At 40.5% G+C, this 18,125-nt stretch overlaps 1 protein-coding gene across 1 annotated transcript in view; it reads right to left on the reverse strand.

Annotated features, from left to right (window-relative positions):
• Positions 1-18,125, reverse strand: part of SSBP4 (single stranded DNA binding protein 4) — a 510,052-nt gene that overhangs the window by 93,826 nt on the left and 398,101 nt on the right. The window contains exon 5 of the mRNA XM_073686385.1: positions 5,426-5,515. Within this exon, the coding sequence (XP_073542486.1) occupies positions 5,426-5,515 (90 nt within the window). The remainder of the gene's footprint in view (positions 1-5,425; positions 5,516-18,125) is intronic.

Raw genomic sequence — 18,125 nt, forward strand, 5'->3', positions numbered from 1 at the left:
AGGGTTAAACGAGCACACTCGCTCATCACTTATGTGCACATAATGATTATCAAGGCGAATTCCGCACGGAACTCACCTGAAAAAGCGCTAAAAAAATGCCAAAAATAGTGAACATATCCACTGTAATGCTAAAACGAGAGCGTGTTACGTCTTTTGTCACTTCTTTTAACTGCTCCAAGCTTCGAAAGCCGTGAAGAGTTTTTGTTATACTGTTTAAGATATATAACTGTTTGGTGGAGCTGGACCAGATTAATCTCAATCTCCTCATTTTAGTCAATGTAATGGGTAATTCCACCTTATACTATCATCAGCATGGTACTGAGGAATGTCAATAGAATAGATAATACAGGGTAAGGTCCAATGGACAGAGAATGAAGGTACTTTAGTGCTTGTGGACCTGTTTGTTATGCCAGCTATACACATTAGGTGGCTGTTGGCCAAATGATTCTTTGGCCGATCGTTCGGCTGGCAGCCTTCTTGGCTGGCTCTCCCATACAAAGGAGCACTTTTTGGATGAGCATGCCTATATTTTCTATGAGAAAGCCTCCTTTATCTCCGAGAGAATATAGCAATCGGCAGTCGGAAATCAGACATGCCCGATCGACATCTCCCCTTCTGATCAGTTGTTTGGGTGCCCGCATACACATTAGACTGTTGGCCGGGCCCGTCAATATCGTTGTGCTCGGCCGACAATAGTCTAATGCAGGCCTGGGCAAAGTGTGGCCGGTGGGTCACATCTGGCCCTGTGGCTGTCCCCGTCTGGCCCGCAGACCGAGACAGCTGTGGGCTGAAAACAGTGAGCCACTAGCCACACAGCGCCCTCCCCCGCCTGTCCACCGCTGCTGCCGCCCACTGTCACCGCTATCTGCATCCTCGGGATGCAGACAGCGGTGACTGCATTGGTGGAAGATGGTGCCGCCGGCCCCTTCTTCCACCAATCAGTGAGTGAGACAGCTGACGCGATGCACTGCACACTGGAGACAGGAGCAGCAGAGGCACAGCGCTGGGGTAATGGGAACGGAGTGAGGTGAGTATGTGGTGTTTTTTTTTCATGGCAATGGGGGTCAGTTGCAGAACATGGGGAGGCTATGGTGGTCAGGTGCAGGACATGGGGTGGCTATGGGGGTCAGTTGCAGGACATGGGAAGGCTGAGGGGGTCAGTCGCAGGACATGGGGAGGCTATAGGGGTCTCCTGCTGGACATGGCGAGGCTATTGGGGTCAGTTGCAAGACATGGGGAGGCTATACGGGTCAGTCGCTGGACATAGGGAGGACATGGGGAGGCTGTAGGGGTCAGTTGCTGGACATGGGGAGGTTATGGGGGTCAGTTGCAGGACATGGGGAGGCTATCGTGGTCAGATGCAGGACATGGGGAGGCTATGGGGGTCTGCTGGACATGGGGAGGCTATGGGGGTCTCCTGCTGGACATGGGGAGGCTATGGGGGTCTCCTGCTAGACATAGAGAGGCTATGGGGGTCTCCTGCTGGACATGGGGAGGCTATGGGGGTCTCCTGCTGGACATGGGGAGGCTTTGGGGGTCTCATGCTGATCATGGGAAGGCTATGTGGAGACTCTTGCGGTATATAGTGGGCTGTGTGTGTGCTCAAACGGTATATAGGGGGATGTCTGCATACTTAATTCTGTTCAATATTAAATTATATAATTACTTTATATTAATATTAATTGTAATTAATATGTTAATATTGAGCAGAGATAATTTCAGCCTATTGGTTCGGCCCTCCACAATAGTCACGGTCTCTCATGTGGCCCCTCTGGAAAATGAATTGCCCACCCCTGGTCTAATGTGTATGGGGGCCTTTAGAGTTTAGATAGCTTCTAAGAATACTAAGTAAATGTGGTGACTAATATAAGATACCACATATTCACAGAACAGAATACTTGTTTGCACTTTTATCACAGAAAGTAAGGCTAAAGGTTAATATTCATTTCGTCCCGCCTGTCAGCTGTACTCTCTTCACCTTCTTGTAGGAAAGTGGCAATCTGGAACCATATTTACTGCTGGTTGTGCAGGAAATAACAGGAGGCAGACGTTCCAAGCAGAGACCGCTTCACTTTATCGATTGTTGGCACACAGGCTTATCCAGCAGCCAGAGAGTCTCCATGAAGATAAGCTTGTGGGATGCTTTGGAAAGGCTTTGCTTTCCATGAACTATGCGGTAAACAAGCAAAGGGTTCGTGGCACCTGTCCACTGCGTGTTAATAGACTGTGCATGGAAGGGAAGCAGGAATCCCACGGGTGAATCCATCCATTACAGCATAAAGGCAATAATCCTCTTTGATTAAATGGCATAAGAATACAGAGTACCTCTGTCTTTATTTGTTTGTTTCTTGCTACTACTATTACATTTTTAGAAACATTTTGCAGGTATAAAGGTCTGGACATTTTTTTTTTACATGGTCTACTTTTCCTGTACACAAAACAAAGAAGTCGTAATCCATTTTGTATCAGTATTTACTTGTAATGTCACTGCTATATATTAGGAAGGTAAGAATGTATTTGGAAAATGCTTTAGGCAGAAATAATATAACAATGCAAATTACCATTTCAATAACGGGGATAAATGCATTTTAAGGGCTACGGCAATCTGCTGAAATATTCTTTAAATGGAAGACGGTGCTTGTTATTTTGGGGGTGTGGTGTGGCCCTCATTGCATTGTGATGTACTGATGTTTCTATTCTATGTTGTTTGGTAGGTTGACATAACCTGTAGGTGGTGCAGTATTGATTGCCTCCATATTTACTGCACCAGTGTCATTAGCGCTGATTCTAAGTTTTCTGCTGCTTGAGGCAAAAATTGAAATGGTGCTTCCGCATGTCCCCTCAAAAGAAATCATCAGTAAAAAATCAACACAAAAAAATAAATCTAATTTATGCTTCTGAAACTTAAAAGGTTTTTCTAAATGACCAAATCCTTACAGTGTTTGATATGTCCGCAGTCAGGATTCCCCTCTATTTCCAGCTTCAGCAGGTCATCAAGTGACCGCTTATATGTGATTTGTATATTTCAGGTCACATGCCAACGAGATTCTCATCCACTTCTCTCAATAGAATATTGAGTGATACAGATGAGAATCTTGTTGGCACATGACCACTAGTATACAAATCAGAGCAGAGGATATCTGTCTGCCTGTGCACGTCGTGCAATAGCACAGGCGCAATACAAGAGGACAGGGCAGCAAAAAAATTGCCTCCTTTTTGTAGACTGTATTTAATTGACTCTGAAAAGTCAAAATTGTTAAAAGTCTTACAGAGGGATGCAGCACTATTAAAATTAGGGTGTGATCACAGAACCATCGAAAGTTTTGTTGCTAATAGTCAACACGGTCAAAAAAAACATGTTAAGAAAAAAAGCTGCCAAAGATTCAAGAAGAATCAAATGTGAAGTGACCAGGAACCCATTATCCTCCAGTGCATCGCGGCTTTAAAAGTCTCCTCACCGTGACATGCTTAACATGTCACTCTCCACAAGGAGAAATGTTACCCCTTAGATATGGTTTGATGCCTCTCACCGAGCCAATCCAGAACTCACACTTTGCACTGACGAGAGGCAGTACCCTGAAACACAGTGTCTACAAATTGAGATCCTGGTTCTGGCTTATATCCTAAGTCATGTGATAAGGTTTGTTAAAGAGTCACTATTGATTTTTAGGATTGCTACTTCCTGTAGGTGGCACTAGAGTTCTGGTCCTCTTCCTCTCTGAAGAGACAATTTGCATATTTCCCAGAGGAGCATTGCGGCTTTAAAGGTCTCCTCACCTGATGTGCTTAACACGTCACTCTCCGCAAGGACAAATATTACCCCTAGATACCAGTACTCAGAGACATGGGCAAGGTAATGGAGGCTGAAATCGACTACTGAACAAGACACAAAAGTTGAAACGTCAAGACTGGCTAAGTAATATTATGGACTACCCATGGTGCAGTGGGAACCTAATTTGCATTTTACTTTTAAGATTCTTTTCTTGAAAAGTAGTCCATGCATTTTGGAACAGGTATGCTTCTTCTCAGGTAAAACTGCCCTACTTGGACATATTCTTACTTCGTATTGTAACTTGCTTTGATGGACTCCTTTAAGTGGCTTTAAACTTGAATCTCTACGTTAAATTGGATAGAATAATGAGGATTGATGTGTGATATGCAACTATGAGCTCCATAATTGCCATATGCAAGTAATACTAACATAATAAATCTATACTGACACAGAAGTGTTGATGAAATAAAGATACTCATGGGACTAGCCTCTTGGCTAGCTAGTACATGGCCAGGAAAGCATGTACACTACATGTGCCGATCAGGTTACATTAACCAAAGAGAGGCCACAAGAGTGACCATTTGGCTTCCTTTGCATCAGAATATATCAGTAGACTGCACAATAGCCATTACGTACTCTCTTGGCTATTGAATAGACAGGATCCTGTAGAAAAATAATACCATAATAGTGTATGGGTGCTAGTGCTACTGAATGTCATCCATCACAGGCAACTGAATGATTAATCTGTTAGAAGGATGCTATAATAACCTATGGATGACACAATACCATGCATTAACAACCATCGACAATATACCACTGTGTCATTAAATATGTTAACCACTTGCTGCCAAAAGATACTATTACATTGGATATGGGTGTATGGAGCAGGCTGGGAAGCTGAGCCCACTCAATACATGGTGGGCACTGGCTAGCTCTGATCGCTACTGTTTAACCCCTTAAATGCCGCTGACAATCTCTGACAGCAGCATTTAAGTGTCACGTTTCTGGCGGCATGCCACCCCCCTCCCCATAATGAGGGTGGTGGTTAGGTTACTGTGGCAGTCAGGAGCCTACTGAAGGTCCTTGGTACTCCTGTAAGTTCAGCTACAGACTAGGCTTCATAGGAGACCATCATTTTCACTCTATACGGCAGTAATGTAGTATTAAAAAATATATAACAAGTGATCTAACAATTATAAGTTAATTTCCTTTAAGGAAACTAAAAAATAATAAAATAAAACAAAAAAAGGTTGTTTTTTTTTTTTTTTTTTTAAATATTGAAAAATATAAAAGTTTTGACACCCCCCTTTTCCAACTTTGAGAATAAAGAAATGAAAAAATAAAAATTAACATATGTGATATTGCCACATGTGAAAAAGTTTGATATATCAAAATATTTTATTAACTCGTACAGTATAAACCGTAAAGAGAAAAAAAATAAAATGAAATTCAGAAATGCAGCTTTTTGGTTATCACACATTCCTCATAAAATGTAATAAAAGCATCATATAGACCCCAAAATGGTATCAATAAAATCAGCAGCTTGCCATGCAAAATAACCCCCAAACAAACCCTAATACTGGGCAATCAATCGAGAAATAAAAAGTTATGGATCTTAAGCTTTTTAGTAAGAGCACAGAATAAGTCTTTTACCTGAAAGAATCCTGGGGGCATGGGTCCTCCTGGCATTCCATCATTCGGAGGCATGTTGCCCATCACAGGACTAGGAGCAGCAGCTGCACTCTGTGGAAAACGGGAACATAAACTGCCATCAAAATAATGTCTCTTCCCAAGTGAAGTCAGATATGCAGTTAGTTACTTGATGGGTGTAGGAGATGAACTAAGCCTTCAGGCCTGTACACGTCTTAGTGCTTTAACACTGAAAACTAGGATGCGAGAAAAAGAGAGGAGGCCCTACAGCAAAGTTGAATGGAGCCCCTTTAATCTTCTGGACTGGATGAGTTGATGTTTATTTGCATAGCACACTACCTCCATCTTATCTTTTGCAGGGGAAAGTTTGAAATAACCCATAGTCTGCTTCCCTTTTCAGCTGTCTGTTAACGTTGCACAGTAAAGATAGACTCAACCTTAGCTGGGCCACCCTGTAGTACTCAATGGGATGCCACTATTGTTCATATGCCTTGGACCTGACGGTAGGCAATATTTTATTTATTTTTCTCACTTATATAGCGCCATTAATTCCATAGCGCTTTACAGACATTATGGGCACTGTCCCCATTGGGGCTCACAATCTACATTCCCTATCACTATGTCTTTGGAATGTGGGAGGAAACCGGAGAACCCGGAGGAAACCAACACAAACACGTGGAGAACATACAAACTCCTTGTAGATGTTGTCCTTGGTGGGATTTGAACCCAGGACCCCAGCGCTGCAGTGCTAACCACTGAGCCACCACATTCATGGACTAGGAGGGGGATTACACTTTTAATTGCTGGTGTTAGTATTATTAGCAATTTGTTTCTGTGTAATGACTACTCCGGCTAGGCAGTAGTACTACTAACGGCTCGATTCATCATTTGCATTTTTTTGTTCTGTTACTTCTCTTTTGTGGTCTTGTGGTATTCGTTGACTTTTTTTTTGCGTCAAATGAATTTGATGCAAAATAAAAAATGCTCTTTATTTTTTACTTTTTTTTTTGCAGGTTTTTAGCTGGAAACAGTCACATCACTAAAATGATGTAAAATTTACACATACATTCAGAAATACATAAAATCACTCAAGAGACAGGAGTACTTGTGTGAAAAAATGTGACTTTTTAAAAAGTTGCAATTGATGAATCAGCTGAAACATGTGATAACCTAAACCCAGCCCACAATGACTACCATAAACTAAGGGAATACATAAAATAGACTTTAAAAAGCGTGCAAATTAAAAGAATAAGGCACAAATGAAAGCGGTTGAAAACAGCATAAATAGACCAAAAACGTGCAAATGCAATCATGAATCACATTGTAAGTCTCTATAAAAGTACCACTTTTCCAATACCAAAACATAAAGGGGAATTGTCATTTTAATACTTTTTGCATGGAAATAAGCAACCATGTAATATATCTTATAAGGTAAATCTGCTTCTTTCTCCTCCTGGACTGATCATTCACTATCAATTCATGGGGAAAATCTGTAAAATCTGTATTCAGTGACGATAGATTTTCCCATTACTGAGATAGGAGATGACAGTTGGTGCTTTTAAAATTCCATAGATGGGGTGAAGGAGGGAGGATAACCTTATAAGCACCAACTGTCCTCTCCTGTTTAAGTAATGGGAAAATCTGTATTTACTGAACACAGATTTTACAGTGAATTAAGTTGTTTAGAGCAGTGCTCCCCAACTCCAGTCCTCAAGGCCCACCAACAGGTCATGTTTTCAGGATTTCCTTACTATTACACAGGTGATGGAATTATTACCTGTGCAGGTGATGGAATTATTACCTGTGCAGGTGATGGAATTATTACCTGTGCAGGTGATGGAATTATTACCTGTGCAGGTGATGGAATTATTACCTGAGCAATACTAAGGAAATCCTGAAAACATGGCCTGTTGGTGGGCCTTGAGGACTGGAGTTGGGGAGCACTGGTTTAAAGAATGAATGATTAGTCCAGGAGGAGAAAGAAGCAGATCTCTCTAATAAGATATAATACAAATTTTCTTATTTTCATGTCTACAATTGATTTATGGAAAAAAAATAAAACAACAGGTACTCTTTTCGGCACATTATAGCTGAAGGTGCAGTCTGGCGCCATATAGACGTTATATTGCCTAAATATACTGCCATTTTCAGAAACATTTCTCTTAGCTAGCCAAATTTGTCTATTATCTGTTTGGCTGCCATCTGCTGATAAATCTCTAGGGTCTTCTCTTGGGATTATGAGGGCATTTTGCTACCAAGCAATAATAGCAATATTTAAGAAAATACTGATTAATCAATTTCCATAAAGTTAAAAAGTTGGAAAATAGTAATCATCTCAAGACTGTAATGTGACAAAATGACAAGACTTTTTCCATTTGTTGTCCATGTCTGATGGCTACACTAGACGGCTAACATTTAAAGTGTCCCTGCTGCTTCAGATAACTTTTCAGAATAATATGTCGTGTTTGCATACATGAAGGATAACACTATTTCACATTTGTCACCACTTCTCCCATATGCAGGCTCTCGCTCTAATTTTCAGTTATCTCTGAGCTAGAGAGTGGAGACTAGCTGTTAAGATGTCTCCTATACACAGCACACACAGAGAGATGGATTCCTGCTCTTCTTTTTCTGCAGCCCACTAGCGCAAGTAGCAGTAACATGGAAGACATAACAGCTTGCCAATGTTTGCCTGTCTTTCACTGTACTGAGTGCTCCTCACTCTTCTTTCCCCCTGTTTTTCAGAGTAGATGGTGAATTCAGAAGGCAGAAAGTGGCTCATAAGTGGAGAAATAAGAAGATTTTTCTGATACGATATAGTATAAAGTCTCTAATATTCACTTCTATTATCGGTATATGCAAAGTTTGTTGAAATGACTACAACCATTTAAGGGTATGTGGAGTCACATGCTTGTAATGTATGTACAATTTTGAATATATATATATATATATATACACATTTTAATAAAATACACTCTGCTACGTGGGTATATATACTGTATATTATAGTGAGGTATCTTACTTTTTTGTAAATTTATCACTATTTCTGCAGACTATAAGTGCCTACAATAACCATGTTCTCTCCGTTGACTTTTTCTATGGCTTATTGGCTCCCTGGCGCCTGCAGCTCCTCCTCGCAGGCTGACAATTCCTGTCACTACCCAAGAGCAGTCATCATAAGCGTCACTCACATAATAGCTTTATACCAGGAATTCGAAGTTACAAATTCAGGTAATTGAAGGGTTAAAGCACAGTGAGACAGGATATTTTATTTAAGCATATCTTTCAGCTGAAGACATCCTCTCCAGGGGAAACCGTTTGGCACGATCCTAACTGCTGAAGGGCGGAAGTGTTTAACCAAAGTTGTGTCTTGTTACTATGACAACAACCGACTTCCAACCGTTTATCAAACTTGGCACCAAAGTCACATTCCCTGAACAGCAAGTACTGTCATTTAAGACTGTGCACTTCCCTCAATGTGAGAGATGCAAGTCTCAGAAGTGGGCAGGTCACATGGCATATGGCGTTCTTACAGATTACTTTGTACAACCGTCCTTTCCCAGATTATTAATCCATTGTAAGCGAGGCACAGTGCACAATCTGTGCCTGGGCCTCTAATTGTCCATTGCAATGGCCTTCTGCAGCATCTATACATAGAGATCATCTACATAACATAAGAAGACTGGATCCTCGGTGACACTGGCAGGTGACACAAGGATGATAGACATTTGCTGTTGTCACCTAATGAATGCCTGGACTACATGCAAAAAGCAAACAAAACAAGTCTTTCTAAGCAGAAAGCCAGAAGAGCACTGGCTTCAGACATGATCTCAAGTAGGAATTATCATGGTAAACTAGTTTCCAGTTAGCACTTCGAATTAGACAATGTAGAGAACAAGACTACAACATAATATCAGACTGTCATGAATTTCAGAACATTCAAGCAACATACTCAAAAATTATTCAATTGTTCTATACGTCAAAGGGAATTCTGCCTAAAAAATAAAAATTAACTATTGTAAAAAAAAAATGGAATTTTTAGTCATGAGGGGCTTGGCCCGCATGGATTTCAAAGGAAGGGTTCACATGACGCCTCTTAGACATGTTGAAACCTGCAAAGTTTTTCAGGAGGAAGACGTTTCAGGATACAACAGTGTCTCTTGTCCTGAAACGTCTTTCTTTTGCGAATTTTCAGTTGTTTTCTGAGCGTTTTCTGCAATGTCCTTAGCTGCCAGTATTTTTTTACTTGTATTTTGGAAATTAGTGAGCGGCTTCACCTGAAGAATAATGATTATTAGGTCACTTCTTTTAACCTCTTCACGTCTTTGGAAACCTGAAGCAGTTAAAAGAAGTTAAAAAACTGAACAGATAAAGAGCCAGTCATTTCGAAATATAAATGCATATGTTCTTCCTTTTTAGTGCTTTTTCAGGTGGGATAAGGAACGCACCTGCCTGAAACAGACATTGTGTGCGCATACTTGAAGTCTTGTGCATATGTCGGTGATTTGTTTTTTTTCTCAGGTCTTATAGTCTCACTACAGAAAGACACACAAATGCTTTTGTATGCATGACTCATCTGAGATTGCCTCATGTAGCCCTAGCCTTAAGCCCCCGTCTCACATAGCGATATCGCAAGCGAGATCGCTGCGGAGTCACGGTTTTGGTGACGAAACAGCGACCTCACCAGCGATGTCGCTATGTGTGACACTTTGCAGCGATCAGGCCCCTGCTGTGAGGTCGCTGATCGCTGCAAAGTGTCCTGGACCATTTTTTGGTCGTTGGCCTCCCGCTGGCCAGCACACATCGCTGTGTGTGACCAGCGGGACCAACGATCAGGCTGGTATCCATGGTAAACATCGGGTTACTAGGGGCACGCGCGCACTTAGTAACCCGCTGTTTACCATGGATACCACTCTGCTACGGTGCACGAGAGGTTACCGTTGACCTTAGCAGAGTTGTATCCATAATAAACATCGGGTTACTAAGTGCGGGTATGCCCCTAGTAACCCGATGTTTATCATGGATACGACTCTGCTAAGGTGAACGTTAACCTCCCGCGCACCGTAGCAGAGTGGTATCCATGGTAAACATCGGGTTACTAGGGGCACACGCGCACTTAGTAACCCGATGTTTATCATAGTTACCAGCCTGCTCCTGCTTCAGCAGCAGGCTGGTAACCGGGAGCAGGACATCGTGGAAAGATTCTTTCCACGATATCGCTGCTCCCCTGATCGCTGGTGAGCCTGCCTGTTTGACAGCTCACCAGCGACCACATAGCAACGCAGCAACGATCCCTGACAGGTCATATCGTTGTCGGGATCGCTGCTGCATCGCTTAGTGTGACGGGGCCTTTAAACTTGCCGTACACAGAAGATAATTATTCTCCAAATTATCATTGAGATGACAGCTATTTTTTAGACTTTTCCAAAAAATATTCGTAGTCGGCTCAGCCAATTAGATCTGAACAAGTTCTGTACATTTTTTGGCTGTGGGCATTATTGCTCAAAAATGTCCCTAACTCATTCCATTTCTAAGTTATCAAGGTTCCATAAATTGGAATAAATCTTAAGGACAGTGGAAGTAATATTTTGCCAAAAATGAGTACAAAAGTGGGCATACTATTTGTAGATTGTGAGCCCTCGCAGGCAGGGTCCTCTATTCTCCTGTACCAGTCGGTGACTTGTTTTGTTTAAGATTATTGTGCTTGTTTTTATTATGTATACCCCTTTTTCACCTGTAAAGCGCCAAGGAATAAATGGCGCTATAATATTAATAATATGCGCATACTGGTACTTAAGGTGGACAATTCTGAGCGTGGTTTAAGGCCTTGTTCATGGAGTTTATATGATGTACCTATACTGCCCCATTCTCTCTTCTAGAAGCTATTCTGGTGGATTCCATTTGTATCTGTTAGAGAAAAAAATCTCAAAGCAAAAAGCAGAAAATATGTGAATTATTATGAAATCGATGCTGCAAAAATTAAAAAAGACATGGCACCTGCTAGCGCAATATACCCAATATAAGGTCTAGATATAGGTGGATTAGTGGGGGATGAGCGCACTTTCTGGGTTTGTGTAATTACAGGCATAAGTCTGGTAGAGGCTTGTAGAAAGGTGTCTGTTAGCTGCTGCTCCTTTCCTGAGGGATGGTGGACCAACAGCACCGCAGGACACACAACAATATAGAAAAAAATGCATGTCACGGGCGCTGCTGATAATGACCCTCCAGAGAATAGGAGATGTAGGAAAGGTTCCATTATCAGTAAGATATCCAGCCTACTCTTTTCAATACTGAATTGGTATCTTCACCAGGTCTAATGTATGATTGGTGTTTATCCGTTGATTTTTATTGTACTTACTTCCTAACCTCGTTATGCTAATTATGCCAAAAGGCACATACTTGGAGCCTTTTTTACTATTTATACCACATGAATGTGCTCTTTGGCCTGATGAAGATACCAATTTGTCATCGAAACCTGAATATCTTACAAATAAAGGAATCTTGACTACATCTTTTTTTCTATGGTTGCCATTATTAACAGTGCCCATGTGGTGCATTTATGTAAAATCGGAAGAATATGGAGATATTGTATGGGCGCATGGATTTTTTTGGAAGCACAAATCTGTAAAGGGCCAAGAGGTCTAAGAGAGAAGTCATCAATGTGTTGTGTACCGTACATGTGAATCCTACAAATACACTGTAATGGAACATGTCCAATATTTATGAATAAAGATTGATTGTTCTCAGTGGGAGGAACAAAATAATAATCTTGTAGTTATGATACCTTTTAAAGGCTAACAAAAATAAAAAAGTAATGTTACAATATATGATTATATATATGAATATATTGTGCTAGCCTACTGCTCTTACAAGTTTTCATTTTTTAATGAAATTAATGTACAAAATATTTACACTGAACAACAATGAATGGAAAAGGTGCTTAACATGGATTGTTTCCTGACACACTGACACACACTGCATGGCACACAGCCTTCCGGCCAAAAAGATACCTCTAATTTATAGGAAGGGTACTACTGATATGTGCGCTCCTCGTGAAGAGACAGTTGACAGATGTCAACACACGGGATTCAAAAAGAGAACGTAGCAGATGCAATGCTCAAATGTTATTGTGTGCCGAAAAGGATCGGAAGTAGAATTTAGTTTGGTGTTTTCAAGAAATGCTGTGAATATAAGGGTTAAGCTGCTTAAAATTCAGATACTGCCTGACTGCCGTCATTGCTCCTCTATCACCTCCTTCTCTGCTTCCACATCGCATCGGCCAAGGGAGAAAAGTACCTTGCTCAGCAAAGCCTCCTGCATATCAATGAGCTTAGATTCAGCAGAGAGAGGGGGAGAGCATCGGGTGAGGTGATGGTGGAGAGAAGATGGGGGGAGGGGAAAGAGAGAAACACAAGCCAGTAAGGGGGGGGGGGGGGGGTTGGCGAATTATATGGATATACTGTGAGGTGCTGAAAAATAAAGATATTTCACTCTAGATGAGGGTCAGTACTAAATAAAAAAGAATAAAATAAAAAAAGTGCTAAAAATAAGATAGACACCAATGCAACAATTTTTTTCCAAAATAAATTAAGGTACTTAATGTTATTTTGGTCATAACCATTTTGAAATATTGGAATGTCCTGTAAATTAAAAAAACTGATGAGATTTACACACACGACCATGTACTGAGCATCCACAACTAATATGGTTGCGAAGAGTATGTGTCTCATAGTAAATTCATGCTGCCAAAAATATTTTACAGTTGGAAGACGATTTTAGATCATTTTTAGCAAACCTGAAACAATTATCATTACGAGGGCCCATTGTTTTTAATAAAATGAACTTAAAGAACGAGAGAACTACATTTGTGCTTGTAGATATAAGAATGGTGTCTCTATACATGGGATACTTTCAACCACCAATGGCCAATTTCTCTGGAAATATGAACAGTGTCAAGTTTTATATAGTTGATTAGATTATGTATGAAACATGGCCATCAATTTCAACCGTTTAGAGACCCGACGACTAGGAAAACAACAGGTGGTTGCAGTCAATGTAACTGCTCAATGCCTAGGAAATAAGCCATTTACATTGAGTAACACAATCAATAATTTTGCGTTGAGTTATAGTTTGGAGAAGTTGCTCAACGTGATTCATTGCAAATACATTTCCAGACATGCTTACTGACGAGCGGAGTGCCAATCCTTTGGTTTTCATTTAATACTTGCATTATGAAATACAATGTTATACAGATTTGTTACTCCCAGAACTGCTTTTATGGAAAAGTGACAACTTTAAGAGAACAAGTCGCAATGGGCTCAAGCTAATGGCACAGTGTAACATGACTGAAACAGAAGAGCACTACGTCACAAAGAACACAAGAGTACCGCAACAAATCCATGAAAATGCAGAGTGCACTGTGCAAAGTCTCATATGCCAGAATGATACCTGTCCCACGCATGGATTTCTATCTGTGGTATCAGTAGGGTTAATGTCTGCATTTGTTTTATCCATTTTATGTTGTCCCTTGAACTTTTATGGTCCTGCTACAGACAAACTTAGCTTGGCTCACAAATGGAGATTTATTTGAAGTGATGGCTGGCGGAAAACATGCTGCCAAGATCTGTTTCCAATATGGTTAATGAAAAGCAGGCATGTAAGGAGTTACAGCAGGCGCTGCTTCCATTGGGTGTGCCTACGCCAAGACGCACTGCTAATGATATGTGGGGAGCAGCTTATCCTGGGGGAACAGAGATGAGAGAAACATTCCCTTTCTTATACAGACTGCACACAACAGGTTCTAGCACAAGGTTAGCACATCCATATTGATAATTATGGCACCTTAATAAGAAATGAAGCAGCCGTACAAAAATGCCTACATATTTTTTTGACTATTTTTTTCCTGCTCACAAATCTGGCATAGATGCAAATTTATACTATAATGCTCACTCTATACAACTATACTTCAATGCAACGGAATTGAGGAATGTACAAATGTTTTCAATAACAGACTAGGATCATTCATGGCTTGGTACATATTTTATACATCTCTTTAGAGCAGAGAGGAAAAGTATACAGACAAAAATATTATACGCCTCTTGTATTGTATCCACTTGTTTAGGTAACCAGACATGATATAAAGACGCTTGTTCTTGAATATATAAGTTCAGAAAAACAAAAACAGCTGTTGGTAATAGGAACTGGTACTGTACATTTACTATGTAATTGAAAAACTGTTAGACTCTGTTCACACAGCACTTCGGCAGTGATTTCAGGCTATTCTCTCTGACTCAATATACTTGTGCTAGGATCTATTAGATATTGTGTTATGCATGTAGTGGAGATTATTTCTGTGACACTGTTCTATGTAGAAACACCTTCCAGGAAACTGAACATTTGGATAAAGTTCCATAACCCAGACAGTGTCTCCATTCAAGCTCCGTGCACATGGCTCTGATGTGTGCATAAATCCTTAAAGCGGCTGTCCAGAGATGACAAAAATTTTATGTAGGGGCTGGAGAGTATATGGCGCCAAGTGGAACTGTGGCGTGAGAGCTCTGTTGTCCTGACTAACCTTTTGCCTAAAAGTTCATGCAAAGTTCTGAGGAGTGGGACACTATGGCTAGTTGTTAACTCACACACCAGGAGCGGTATTCAGAGATTTTTAATAGAGCCTGCAGGTCCCCATTCATGTCATGGTGTCTAACATGGTGGACAGAGCAAATTCAACGACCTCCAAATAGGTGGAGATGAAGAGATCTACTGAAGAGAACTACTTCTACTCACCTCACACGACTGCATGTAATTACCCTCTCATGCGGAGACCTTAAAGTATACCTATCACCAGTCTGTGACTGACATTTTTATTTCTGATATCAGTGGGCAGCCACCTACTGATGATTTTTCTACATATAACTTATTATCAAAAGTGGCCAGAAGTGACCCGACTTGCTAGTAAAAGATAAGTCCAAAATTCGAGGTAGTGGGATCCTGGAATACAGAATCACAACCCTCTGGAGCCCCCGTTACAGTGAAAGTGCGAGGTCTTGAGTGTTATTGTGCGCTCTTGCACTTTGCACCATCCCAGCACTGCCGCATTCTTTGCTAAGCGGTTACCAAACTGTAACTGCTCTATAGATGTTAATGTTTGATAACTGCTTAGTAAAGGATGTGTCATTACTAGGTTAGTGCAAAGCATGAGATCTCCCCTTTATTGTCCTCTTTTTTTTCTTTTTCCTCCTTCTTATCCTCTCTTCTCCTCACCCACCATTTCATCTCTTCTCTTCCCAGTATCCTTAGACGTCTGTTGTGGGCTCCTCCACAGAAACGACAACTCTTAATTTTAGTTCTCTGATTAATAGGGGATTCCGTAAGCCTGAAAAAGATCCTAAGATCTATGGCATATGCATAAACAGCATGTTCATATACTCTAATTGCAAAAAACACTCTTTAAAACAGGTTATGTAACTACAGGGAAAAACAGGTATTTCTCCAAATGGTTCAGTAGTACAAATTCACAATCTAGATCTAAAAGCATCAATATAACCTTACACAAATCATTGGCTGCCTCCATAGTTGCCTCCCGATGCAATCCTTGTGGCTGCTCTAAAGAAGAACTTCCATCGAAGTTTTCATCCTCTTAATATATTGCAATCATCATATTATATACCACTGTGTACATACAATTGCTCATTTTGCTATTCTACCCAGATAATTCTTCTGTTTTCCATTAGGTCTATTACATCACGTCATTAAAAAACTGACAAGCTGAATCATTCTAAGCTCTATGTAGAAACAAGAGATCAATTTTCTCTGCACAAGTTATGAGTGACTGCAAAAACCTATGGTGGGGGGAGGAGCGGGGCAGCTGGGACAGGACTTGAAGACGGGAATGATAAATGAAGAGACAAGAGACTTCCTGTTTTTACATTGAGCAGAGAAAAGTGAATAAATAACTGGGTAGAAAGGCAAAATGAGCAATTGTATGTACACAGTGCTATATAATATGGGGACTGCAATATATTAAGAGGATAAAAACTTTGATGGGAGTGCTTCTTAAACTTCCTGAAGGTCCTCATTGCAGCTAAGCTTTTTACCATTGCAACTTTATACTTACCAAATCAAGACCAAGCCTGCACTTGTATGTCTTATCTGAATGCCCTAGCAGACTTTTCAGAAGGATGGGTGGTGGGGGATACATTAACATGGTCCTCCTACACCTATCTTTGGACTCTTCGTCAGGCATGTTCTCTGTTTCAAATTCACAGTTAGGGCCCCTCAAATCCAAACACTTTAACCAGCAATTAGTAGATGGATCATAAAACATAAATCCAAATGTGAAAGATTTCATCTCTTACTCACTTTTGCATAACATGTACAGTAGAATATACCTTTTCTTAATGAGTCTCCATTTACCCTTATGGTAGCTATAAGAGATGGGACAATTGTTTTGCAAGACTCAAGTCCATCCATTCCCTTCTATTCTGTTGATTAGCCAGGCTTGTGTAACATCATAATTGTGGCATGACACTCAAACAACGTTGCACCAATCTAGATATTCAAAAGAAGAGCTGGGAATGCCAGGATTTGCAAGATTTGTGTCCAGCAGTCACAGATTACTGGCTTGGCCAATTGGACCTGAGTCCTGTGAATTGATTCGCCCATCTCTAGTAGTCATCATGTAAACATGGACTTGTCATCTGGTCTGACTGTGCCAATTTGCTCCAACCATGTCTTCCTTTCCATTACCTTTCCTGACACTTCGACTAGAACCTGAACTGGAAAATAAACCCTAATCTCCTTAAATATGCAACAAGCTGCAAATCTATCCATGCTGACATTTCTGATTCCTATGAAATCATTCACTGCCTCAACTCTTCACCCAGTCCAATGAGAAACACTTACGAGTGCACATTTATAAAACATGCTATACATTTTAAAAAAGAAAAGGCCTTTACTAGCATTACATTTCAAGCTGACAACTAGGATTTTGATGCCTTACATAAATGATCACAAGATCCCCAAACCCTATATGAACTAACCACATCTAGTTGAGACCACTCCTAGACCAAATGTATGAAGCCTTTTGTGATCGTAATAGCCAATTTTTGTCTTGTTTATAAATACTCAACCAAACCTGGCAGTGCATTAGTTACATTTTTGCACCTAGGGAAGCAAATACTTTTATCCCTTTTCTCAAAACCTCATCAGGCGATACACAGCATAAATCAGAAGACATTGTAAAAATCTTCAGAGTATATACTGTATTACCAGACTCTTTATAATTTAAGAGGCTCATTGGCAGACATTCTGAAAGCAGAGTTGTCACAAAAAGTGGAAATTTACTGTATATTAAGGAAACCCTCTAAGCCCTCCCTACTTTGTAATAGAAAGACTTCACTTCTTTTCAGGAAGATTACACAACATCAGAAACTGCTGCTTTTACAAAACGTTTGCCTCTCAATTGTTTCCTTTCATGATTAAAGTCTGCAGTATCAGCAAAAGCCATATTTAGCTCACAGACTTTGTTGGCCACCATCATGGTTCTGCCTAAACTGTGCAAGATCACATCTGCATGTAGATCAACCCATATTACTGGTATGAAATTGTTTGGTAAGATAATTGCAAGTCAATTGGATCTTGTTCTTGAACAAATGATAGAGATGAATCAGGTGGGCTTTGTAATGAAAAGAAAAGCAGGCAA

The sequence above is a fragment of the Phyllobates terribilis genome, unplaced genomic scaffold, assembly GCF_046119375.1.
Source record: "Phyllobates terribilis strain yellow unplaced genomic scaffold, ASM4611937v1 Scaffold_1__5_contigs__length_1240528914, whole genome shotgun sequence".
Taxonomy (NCBI): Eukaryota; Metazoa; Chordata; class Amphibia; order Anura; family Dendrobatidae; genus Phyllobates; species Phyllobates terribilis.